The 12,411-nt window shown below is 31.8% G+C and overlaps 1 protein-coding gene across 1 annotated transcript; it reads left to right on the forward strand.

The window, feature by feature from the left end:
* Nucleotides 1-227: 227 nt before the first annotated feature.
* LOC145278074 (coiled-coil domain-containing protein 86-like) lies at nucleotides 228-10,869 on the forward strand. Its single transcript, XM_080130330.1, has 4 exons — nucleotides 228-433; nucleotides 3,857-3,986; nucleotides 9,970-10,044; nucleotides 10,730-10,869. The coding sequence occupies exons 1-4, from the start codon at nucleotides 270-272 to the stop codon at nucleotides 10,793-10,795; spliced, it is 435 nt and encodes a 144-aa protein (XP_079986456.1). The 5' UTR covers nucleotides 228-269; the 3' UTR covers nucleotides 10,796-10,869.
* The last annotated feature ends 1,542 nt before the right edge of the window (nucleotides 10,870-12,411 follow it).

Here is a 12,411-nt window from a genome sequence, read left to right on the forward strand (position 1 = left end):
AATTGCATTACACTTTTTGTTAAATTATCAGTAATCCTGACGAAATCCAATCAAATGTAAAACTTATTAGTAGAAAATGATTATTAACAATGATGAGTGTCAGAAAAATTGTCAATTTTAAATTCTTTCTCGTACGATACAATCTAAAAACGTTTTAAATCCATTTAATGAAAAATAAAATCAACTAGGAAAATGAGTGACCTAAATTGATTTATCTCCCTTGTTTTTTTGTGTTGATATGGTGACACCGCTAGGTGGCATCTTGAAAAATGGCGACGTCTAAAGAAAACAACGTGGTTCACTTAAAAGACATTTCTGAAGACGAATATAAGCGTGTTATACAGGAAAAAAACAAAGCAGTTAAAGAATTGTATAACAACATTCCTACGGGAAGAAGAAAATCTGGAAAGATTTGGAAAAATCCACGAAATAGGTATTGTTTTATTCTTACGGTGAAAGTTTTTGCTTCACGTGCAGGTTGGATAAAATTAAATTTTTAGCTTATTTTCATAAATTTTGTGCTTAATTTAGTGCTGTTTATTTCGGCATGATTCGTTCGAAAGTTTATGCTTTCCTTCAGTTTAGGAGCATACAAGAACAATAAAACGATGTTTGCCTTTAAATTTCAAATAATTGCCAATGATTATTTTCTAATCAACAGTTTCAAAATTTAAAGTTTAACAAATTGTCTTGGCCATTTATTACTACATAAAAATAAAATTAAGTTTAAAAGTAAAGATCCAGTCTTAGAGTTCATTTGTGTTCCCAAACCAATGAAAAACATGAATATTATCATGCGCTCCTACAGGAAAAATCCCCGGCGATTATGTAGAATGTCCAACAGGAGGAAAAAAAGTCAACAAAGACAAGAAAATTTACTTTTCTACTTACCTACCATTTTATTTATTTATTTATTTTGTCTCTTTTTCCAGCGCTTTTATTTACGTGTTTGATTAAAATTAAGATTGTCTGCTCTTTTTAACTTCGGTTTCTGCTCAACAAATGAAACAACTGTGACAAACAAGATACCGTCCTTTCTGATTATTCTCTTCGGTACTAATGCAGAGAGTGATCCGGTGGACTGGATGACTCTCCGCGCTATTTTTTAAATCGTATTTTCAAGTTTAATTAAAGTTTTATGATATGTTTTTTTTTTTTAATCAATTGTAAGGTTAAAGTACTGATTAGGTACAAAACACCCTCCCCCTCCTCATGTTAAGAATGGCTTTTTAAATAATAACGTTATTATTTCAGCACGGATCACTCTCTGCATGAGTACTTTATCTTCTTGTCAGATAACATAAAAAAAAAACATGTTAAGAATGGGTTTCTTGTCATCTTGAAAGTAACTAATTGTCCAGCCAAATGGACAGCAGAAACCGGAAGTCAAAAAGAGCAAACAATCTTGACTATCCCCTCAGCAGTCCTTTCGCACAAGCTGTTGCTTGAGATGTCCGAATTTTTCTCTTTCTAGTTCTATCTTTGTGGTTATGTCACTAATAAGAATGCTGGAGATAAAGGTTTTAACTGGGCTGATGTTATCCGCCTAATAGTCAGGGACCCGAACCTTGGAATAACACCTAAGGAGATCGTCTTATCAGCAGGCACAAAATACTGGGGCTACTGTATTGCCATTTAGTGAATGGATTCTGAACTATGTAGTAATTTCTGGTGAGGCCTCTCAGTGCCATATTAGTGGATAATGTTATGGCTTTACCTTATCATTGTAACCCGACAAAGACTCTAAGGAGTGTTCACCGGTACATAAGTGCAGTTCTAGGTAGTTCTGATTTTGGAACACCCAAGAAAGTTCAGCAACTTGGCCTTGATGGTCTATACGATGGCAGGGTTTGATGTGCAATTCTAGTTATTCCTTTTCCACAAGTAGTCTGCAAAGTAAAAAAACAAAAACGAAAACAGGTGTGGCACATGTTTCTTTTAGATCAATGGGCTACAGCCTGTTCCCGGTGCTAGGGTAGTTGCCCTTTCCGCTCGCTATCTCCTGAAAGAAAATAGCTGAAGTGAACTGTGCGGCCTGATAACTAAGTTATAAATCTTGTAGCCAATAAATAAAAACTTCAATAGTCAGTTCTTTGGTTTTTTTTCAAAAATTATATTATCAAATAAAACTTCTAACTACAATGTTTTGTATTATACAGCAGAATTAAATTCTGAATACATTTTTTTTTTTTTTCAACAGCGCAATTATTTACAGTTGAATCTAAGAGTTAGTTTAAAAAAAAGTTTCTTTTTTTTTTTTTTTCTCTCTTTTAGTATTTCTGTCATCTGGTGGGCAGTGAGCGGGTGGTGTGGGGGAAGAGGTTTCAGCAGCTGAAAGCTAGTTCAGACTGGAAAATTTGCTTTTCCTGATGTTTCTATACTGGGTAACAGTGTGGATCTGGCAAACCAGGGTGTTTTTCCCCACCAATTAATAATCACTAGGTAAAAATCCTTTCTTCATCGATTGGTCAGTGCCCGCATTATGCAATTTTCCAATGACAAGTTTCTCACGACAAGCCATTCCGGTTCTTGACCCCAAAAGTCATCCCAGCCTTCAGTAAACCGAAAACAACCACCGAATACGATTCATCACCAAACAATTGTTTTGTTAGTGAAATATTATTTGAATGTTATCGATTCCAAATCAGTGCGGTTGAATGTTAGCTTTCCCTTGCTTTTGACTTGAGTCATCAATCAGCTAGGCCAGCTGGAATTGCCCGGCTTCTTTCTATATCAAATGTTCTAATCAAGTGTTTCTTTAATTAATGCTGTTAGATTCGCTCACATCATGATCTGCAAAAAAATCCTTCTTCGTTTCTTTTTCTCTCTTACTTTCCCTCTCTGGTTAAAGACAGAAGTCCCCAGAACTTATACCATCCACTTCAAATTATTGCAATCAAGTATTTCTTTACCAGGCAGTTAACATTGAACTGTTGATGTAGAAGAAATTTATGGAACTTATGGTTGAAATTATTTTAATAAAGGATGCCAATCCGTGAGATCTTTTTCATATGTTGATGTACTTTCCTAACATTCTCTGCAAAGAAAGAAAGCATAAAAGTTTTGTTCAAAACGTGTACTTTATCTCTCCTTCTGCTTGATGTGTCTTCCATAACATGAAATTACTGGCATTTCTTTTTAGTTTGACAGAAAAAAAAACTTATTTGAACTACTGATCTCATCTTGAGTGTTATTCACAAGGACCCTTGGCATAGTGGATAAAGTACTTGGTAAAATTCAGTTTTAAGTTACACACTTCTGGATAACACTAAAAATACAGTTGCAAATTAAGATTTCTACCCAGTCATGGCTGAAGGAATTAGAGCATGCTATTCTCATGGATTAAATAACGGGTTCTGTTCAAAATTTTGTGCAGATTCCGGAGTTTGACAGAAAGATTCTGGAGTTTAACAAGATACACCTGAAGAATGTTGTAGGTTCCATTGACCGAAAAATTGCACGAATAACACTCAAAATGAGAACAGTAGTCTGAATAATACAAATTATTAATCCTCATCTCAAAAATTCAGAAAACTAAACAAAAGAACTTTCTCTATGTGTGAAACGTCTTAATAGAATGTGAGAAAAAAATCATGACGTAAGTTCATATTTTCAAAAGACATTATTTCACCTGGTTTATTCAGACCCCCTCTCCCACCTCTTTCAATCACTTATTTGATCCCTACTGGCCCCAGATGAAATCGGAGGAAAACTTAAATGTCTTTGAATTCCTTGTAACTTTTTCATCCTCTTGGAAACTAATTTTAATTTTCTGTCAACATATAACAACTAAAGAAATGTTTCTTATCCTTAGAAAGCAGAAATCAATGACATTTTTATTTTTTAATCTTTCCAGAATTGCTACAATAAAGAAGGACAAGTGTATGAAGTCGACATGGAATTCTAAAATGAAGAAACGCTTGGAAGATAAAAATGTTAAAGCTTACGAGAAAGAATTGAAAGAAAAGAGAAACGCAGAATTACGAGTAAGTTTGGAAAATCTGCAAGTATTAAAAATGAAATGGATTCTACATTTTAGAATGTCAAAAACAATATATTTTTTTATAATAATTTAATTAATTAAAATATTTGAATTCTAATTACAAGTTCATATTTAAAGTTGAAATACTTTATTTGAAAATAAAATACATGCAATCCCCTCATGAATCTTCAACTCAAACAAGGTGTATTGCCACTTGGATGTGACAGGCTACTATTTGAGATCATGTTTACACGGGAGTAAATGGAGTGTTGAGCAGCAAAATATCTGTTCACATTACATCTAAACTTCTGCTTGTTGGTATGGTCAGGCAAGCAGGAAATAGTGAATTCCAAAGTCTAGTCATCCAAAGGAAGAAACTATTAGAGTAGAAAGCTGTTTGAATTCTTGGGACCTCAACATTGAAGAGGTGGGATTTTGCTGTTTATAGGGTTAGTTCGGTGGGTAGGGGATATGTATATTAAGATTTGAATATTTGGCAGTTAAGAAAAATGTGTCGGCTTGTCCTCGTTCTGTGACAAACTTTTGGGTTGGCTTTCTGTTGTGTAGATTTATATAAATATTCTTTCATTCTGTAATGTTTTAATATTTCCCATTGGCTATTTTCTCAACCTTTTGACCGATATCTTCTCACATATTTCTGGTAAAATTATGCATTTTAATAGACAATGATGGAAAGCCGGGCATTCCTCACATATCATATGAGTGTGTGAAATCCATCGAATGTGTCTCTTCCTAGGGTCGCCTGCCAAATATCCAACATGGGGACACAAGTGCCATGAGTTTATTAGAGCACATTCCAATAAATTGCTTGCAAAACAGGCACAAGGATGCAACATTGTGGAGTTATTATAAAATAATTTAAATATTAAAAGCAAAACTATTTACAATTTTCAGGGGAGGGGGGGGCTCATTTTGGTAGTTGGGTGAGACAAAACTTTCCTAATATTTTTTTTTTTTTTTTTCATTCTTCTGTGTATCTAAAACCAAACAGAATATTCATGAACAAGATTTCTTTTGTATGTGTGGTTTGAAATGCATTAATTTACATATGAATGAATTAGCTATGTTAAGAGTTTGGAAGAAGAAGAAGTCTAGTGTTTTGGCACTGAAGAAAAGAAGTGGAATTTAAGAAATCGTGCACATGCTGGCAATTGTTATAAAATCTTATTAGATTATAAACTATTTTGGGCATGAAGAAAAAGTAAAGTTGATGTAATCAAGAAGGATTGGATATTTTACAGTTAATGTCGGCATGTTATAGAAAATTTTAAATAAGAATTCCAGAGCCAAATTTTGAGAAAATTATTGTCATGCTATGGAGAGTTTTAAATGAGCATTTGAAAGCCGGACTGAAAATTGTCATCGTGCTATGGAGAATTTGAAATCAGCATTCAAGAGTCTGTCAACATTTTATGGAGAAGATATTTACGATTTGAGTTGGACTTTTTTGTGTCTGAAAGTAAACTAGGATATAAAGGTTGTGTCTAGCCATGTATAAGGGAGATAGCTGTGTCTAGCCTTGTAGAATGAGGACTAGCTGTGTCTGGTTGTGTAAGAAGCCCTAGAGATGTAAGTGCCAATTTAAACATGGGTTTATATATGAAATGATCTTTAGGGATCATGGAGGCATGTGAATTTAAATGCATTAGTTTGCATATGAATGGATTAGCTATGTTAGGAAAAAGGAAGTTGAGTGTATTGACATGGTAGGGAACAAGCTGAATTTTAGAATCGTGAGAGCGCTGCCAATTCTTTTTTTTTTTCTCTTAAATCTTTTTAGATTACACTGTGAAGTACAATACTATGCCATTTCTTCCTTACAGATTACAAGTGTTGTATAATGGGGACAAGACATTCATGTAATGGGGCCGACAATTATATGATTGCATACAGTTCATATTTATGATAAGAGCTTGATATAAAGAGAGACAGTTAGTTTAACACATAGGAGATGAGAATCCATTATTGAAGGAGGAGATTCAGTTGACACTTTTGAGGAAGGGGAATCAGTTACACTTTGGAAGTGGTGGTGGTGGGGGGGGGTCATACATTTTCTTTTACAAATACGATAGAAAAAATCACATTACCTTTCAGGTTGAAAGATGACAACAAAAACTTATAAATATGATCTTTATTCGATCCGGAGGAGATGATCAGGTATTCCGTGATTTTTCTGATTTCTACAGTGTCTTTCTTTCCTTTCTGTCGCCTCCGAAAGGGGCTTGGCTAACTCTCCTCTTTCACGATTTGACCCTGACTGATCTGTCTCTACCACTCTCTCCAATCTGACTGAACCCTCTTTACTGAATATATTGAACTTACCTTTCTTTGTAATGTCAGAAATGTGCTCAACCATGTGATTCCTCACGTGGGTTTACATATAATACGTCTAACACATTTTTGGCAAAGCAAAGACATTCCTTAATTGACATTGTCCGATATCTACTAGTTGAATCGTTATTTAGTTATTTCTAAACAAAATGGTCAATTCACTAAATTCCTGAGATTGCATTATGTATTCACTTTTAACTTTTGAATACTGGGTTCGATTCTAACCTTTTTCTTTAGTAAATATATTTTCAAACTTATTTACTTTGTTCATTTAATTACTGGAATCTATTTCCTTCCATATATAACACAACATGATCAACTAATCTCAACGAACATTTGACCCGTCCTCTTAAGTAATAACATTTTTGTCATTTCATTTGTTTTTAATCCTTTTATAATACTGTTCATCATCCAATGACAGTTTTATTAACCTTTATCCTTGAGTGACTTTTGTAAGTGTTGATTCGTTAGTATAAAAAAAATGTAACAAAGCTTCATAAATCAAATGAGGATGGTGTACACGCAGGGCTTTAAAAAAAGAGTTGGGTTCAAATTTTACTGACAATTCCTAAGTTTGACATAAAAAAAACCCTGAAGATGGCAAAAGCATAAAATGGTCAGAACATGATAATGACAGTGATGAGAAAACCAGGCTTAAAATTGTAAAAAAAAAAAAATTGAAGATTACTATTCTTTATGCGCAAACTACAAAACACTATTTGTTTCCAAAGTTTATTAGTATTGGAATATTTAAACATTTTTTTTTTTTTTTTTTTTTTTTTTTTTTTTTGCATTGTGCTTGTAAAGAAGTGCCCACTGAACTAATAAATACTTCCAGCATTGGCATGTTAGGTAAAAAAGAAAATGGATTATATTTCAAAGGATAATATCTTCAAGTCCAACGTAAACAAATTCCTGATGAACCATCGCCTTAAGTAGACACTATTAAATCTCCACACTAACGTACTGTACTTACAATAACCCTTATCCCTGAGTGTCTTCTGGACCTTGATTAGTGGTGACCACCTTGTTAAAAAAAAAAAAAAAAAATCTATTAATTTTCTGGAATTTTTGTATGTAAAATTTCAATAAGAAAAATAAAAGTCATGGTAAAAAGAAAATTGCTAATAGTTTGGTAAAATTATATAAGGGATGTAATTTGTCAGATTATAATTAAAATTTCTTTTTGCCTGGTGTAAGTGGATACAGTTACTAATCAAAATGTTTGCAAGAAAAAAGTTAATGTATTCCATCAGATTTATTTCTCCTTATATTGCTTGTTTGTCAAGTTAAATGTGTCAAAAACATGATTATAATTATAAAAATGATTACATTAATCAAACTTAATTTCCCAACTATATTCATAAGAATGTGTATGCATAATTATATATACATATGTGTGTTTGTCTTTCATTAGTTTTCTTGGAGATATTTCGTTAAATATGGACAGGTTTGTCTTCATATATTTTCTTTGAACCTTTCTAAATTGGGTAAAAGAGATAAGTTGACAGAGGAGATAATTAAGTTTTGTTGCTTACGTCACGTGACGAACGTAATTTAAAATGTCGGACAAAATTTATTTCCAATATAAACTTTATTGCATTTATAATTATTTTTTACCTTATCATTTTTTGTAATTTTTGGATATGTTGCTATTTGAGGCCTGACAATTATGAAGACACCATTTGTTTCACTTGAAATTCAAATTTTTTTTTTTTTTTTTTTTTGTATGATATAGAAGCGCTGGAAGATTTAACTTTGAAAATATATATCTCCATATATTATCCAAGCTTCGAAGAAAACACATTACACAACTAGTTCTATATATGAATTGATATAGTCTTTTTAATAGTGCATCTTTCATGGAAATGTTTGCTTGTTTTTTAATGATTTATTTTATTTATTTTATTATTTTTTAATTCTTTTATCCATTGAAGTCGTATATACCAAAGGAGATAACAATTTTCACTTAAAATTTTACTTAAAAATGATAGACATCCATTGCTGAAGAGTTAATTTTAATGGACCATCTCCATAGGGTGTCTAAACGTCACCTATTTCTTAATTAGATACAATATGTTAGGGGGTTGGACCAGAGATACCGCCTTTCATTTCAGATTGTTGTGAATCTAGTTTACTGTTAGGGGTTTGATCATTTTTTTTATTTATTTAATAATTTTTTTTTCTTTTTCACCCCAAAACAGAGCACATTGCCACTTGGATGTAAGGGACTACTATTTGAGACAAAATTTGCAGGGATACTATGTAGGGAGTTGAGCAGCAAGATGTCTGTTTACATTACGCTTTAACTTTTGCATCTCAGTACAGTTGGAAGCAAGGATTCGGGGGGGGGGGGGTCCAAATTTTATAACTATAGTTTTATTATATATATATATTATTTAATATATATGATGATATATTGCTTACTGTAATAAAAAAAATTGAAATAACATTTTTTTGTATTATTTGGATTCTTCAGACGACTATTCTCGTCTTGAGTGACATTTTCGTCCAAGACTAAATCCATAACCAGTGGAGGAAACCTCAGTTACAGATAGAAATCTCAAACAACCTTGCCCCCTTCCTAGAAAATATATCACTGGCTGATGATGACACCCAAATCCAAGAATACCTGAATATATCATATAAAAAAGAACTTAAGGAGGTCAAGTCTTACCAAATAAAGAAATTGGAAAATGTGAGGGTTAAAGATGTAAGACTCCATATCCATTATTCAACAAAAAATGAAAATGACACTCAAGATGAGAACAGTAGTCTGAAGAATCCAAATAATACGAATTATCAATCCTCATCTCAAAAATTCCGAAACGTAACTTTTTTTTTCTTCAAAACATCAGCCTCTATTTTCAATTTATAAAATTGAGTCTTTTGTTTTAAAGAATGCTATTAGTCATCAATATCATATTTGGTTCAACATCTGTTTTACATGCTGGCTTATGTTGGATGGCTTTCAGAAATTGACTTCCAAATTAACCTCTCTCTGGCTAAGTCTTTATTTATCCCTCTTTATCCATCTTTCCTCATGTTTTCTTTGGCCAACTAACCATCTTACCTCAACTTTTCTACATCTACTAATGCATTCTTTTAATGCAACCATACTAAGAAAGTTTCCGGTTCTGTACAAATCTCCCTATATTGTCCAGATTTAATCTTCCTTTGAGGTCATCAGATCTAAGCCTGTCTTTAGGATTAGCATTACACATCCATTGTGTCATTCTCGTTATTAATACCAACGCCAATATTTTTCTGTCAGTAGTTGTGTTCTTCTACTTGGAACTTTAAATTTACAGTAGAACCCCAGGATATGGAAGACCTAGAATACTCCTTTTCAGGTAATTACGTGGAATATGATGTTTTTCTGACCCATGGTTATGATATTTTCCCTGCATTTTGGTGTTATTTATAATGTTATTTGATTATATACATATGTATTATAGACTGTATTATATTTTGTTACTTTATTCTAATGTTGTATACTGTCCGGTTCTACTGTATTATGTTTTTTCATATTATTCTTTCAGACAATACAAAAAATAGTTGGGGATTATGTACATGTTTTGAAATTACTACACATTTGAAATATTAACTTGATTCCACAATGTTTCTCTTTTCAGGAGAAGAGGTTAGAAACTGAAGAACGACAGAATAGAAAGTTAGAAAATTCCAGAAAGAATGAGGTTGTTCAAAAGGTGAGTTACTTTTGATATTTTTTGAAAGAATTTACTTTGAACAATTCAGATGCAAATAAAAGAAACATTTTTTATTCATATTTTTCTGCTGAGATTTCTTTAGACATCTTATATATCACTTCAATATCAGAATTAAATCTTCTGAGTTTAAAATCTTTAAATTCATTGTATCTGTCACTTTTTATCTCCAGTTAAAAAAATAAATTTGATTTGTGTCCAGAATTTCTCCTATATTAAAAATAATTTTTTTTTTTAATCTGTATGATGTACGTACTCGTGATAGTGAAAATATGTTCCAAAAATCACATAAAATGACAATTGGTTTTATTTTTAACAAAGAAAATGAAATTTTATGAGTATCTGAGAAGTAACTGTCTCGCCTGCCATTTTGAAAAATTTCGAGAGAAACAAGGGTGATAGCTCCACAATATTTATTAGATTTATCTAATCCCTACGAATTCCCCATTAATCGCTTAAAAATGATCTTCTGTATGAAAGAAAACTAATTATTCAATTTACTAGATTTTTGGAATATGATATTTTCATTTTGTCATGTATGTACATCATACAGATTTTTCTCTACTTTTGTTCTTTCTTAATATAGGGGAAATTCTAGACATGAATCATAAATTCAACTAAAATATGAAAGACTTTTAATTGATGCCTTTTTTTTTTTTTTTTCCAGATTACCAACCTTAAAAAACTAAAGAAGATGAAGAAGAAACATTTACGTAATATTGAAATGCGTTAGTCGGTGTGAAGATTTATTTTTGCAGCACTTGTATATAAAACAATTTTTAAAATAAAATTAGATGTGCATTGATATTTTCTGGTTTTATTTGTGAATTATGCTGATTTTTTTTTTTTTTAGTGAGTTTGTTATGCACAAATGATGTTTTGACTTGATCCTCGAAATTCAATGGGTCCCAACTTGATAACTTGTAGCATAAAACTATAGTGCCTCAGATATATATTTTGTCATGTTTAATTTAAAAACAAAAAATATTCACACTTAACAATTTGATTAAATCATATATTTTGAAAATTGTAACTGTTTATTTTACATAGTTCAAATGTTCACACGCCATCTGAATATTACAAAATTGCAGCAAAGTTAAAATGAAGTTTAAAAAATTGAATAAAAGAATTTCTAATCGGTCATTTTTAACTAGAGAAGCAATGTCAATGTCAGGAAAATAATTTTGGTTTAGAACATTTTACGAAATCGACAAATCAGAGATCAAGAAAACGTTTGAAATTGATTTTAAAAAGTGATGTTATTTTAATTTGGTCATGACTTTTATATGGAAATATTGAGATGTGTTCTTGTGACCTACTGATAAAGAGTTTATTGCATCCTTTTAGATTTTTTTTTTTATCCATATCTATAATGCACATGCATGTTATTTCTTCAAATCCGTCATCTTGACAAAGTTTTGAAATAAAGACAAAAGTGAAAATGTCTGTCTGTGTGTCTGTCTACATTTTTCTACCAAATAACTCAGTCAATTTTCGGTCTACAGACTCGAAATTTGACATAAGGGGTATTGAGATTTGGGAAAATCTTTTTAATCGGTTTTCGGCCAGAAATTTGGTTGTTAAGGGGTCAAAGTTCAACAATTTGACCTTTTGAGAACTCTACTAAACTCCTCCACCAATTTTGGGTCTAAGCACTTGCAATTGTAGATATATATTACTTGGACAGGGATCTAACTTTATAATTCTATTTGAGCCCAAAACAATAAATGCTAAGGGGTCAAAGTTAAAAAAAAATTGATATCTGCGGTCTCTACCAACTTTTCTCTATGGTAGTTAAGGGAGACTATTATATAGAAAGGCATTATCGTACATGTTCACACTTTTTAATATATACATAGGAACGTAAAGTTACAAATAGTACATAGGGCCCAAGCAAAGCCGGGCGGAACTGCTAGTATATAAATAATTTTATATTTGTGAATTTGTTTTTAAATGTGCATTGATAATTAAAATTACTGCTCTTTAGTTTTATTTGAACAATGTTTCAGTTGATGTAACTTCTGACCTTCTTAAAGTGTATCTTGTTGAACTCATGAATTGAGAGTAAAACAACACAAAGAAGTAATGCATATGCTGGGTGACGTGGTATAGAATTTAGCAATAAATGACCAATAATTTTATATTGTGTGTGTGTAGATAAAAATCACCTTAGTTGTCTCTGCAGAATGCTCTTTACTAAACTACTCTGTCAATTTTTGGTCTATAGACTTGAAACTTGATATATAGGGGATTTGAACATGTGGAACAAATTTGATTTGGGTTTTAGCCAGTAAAAATAGCTGGTAAGGGGTCAAAATTGAAAAAAAAACTGGAACTTGGCAGGCATAA

This window comes from Euprymna scolopes, chromosome 1 (assembly GCF_053919585.1).
Source record: "Euprymna scolopes isolate OS-2025 chromosome 1, ASM5391958v1, whole genome shotgun sequence".
Lineage (NCBI taxonomy): Eukaryota > Metazoa > Mollusca > Cephalopoda > Sepiida > Sepiolidae > Euprymna > Euprymna scolopes.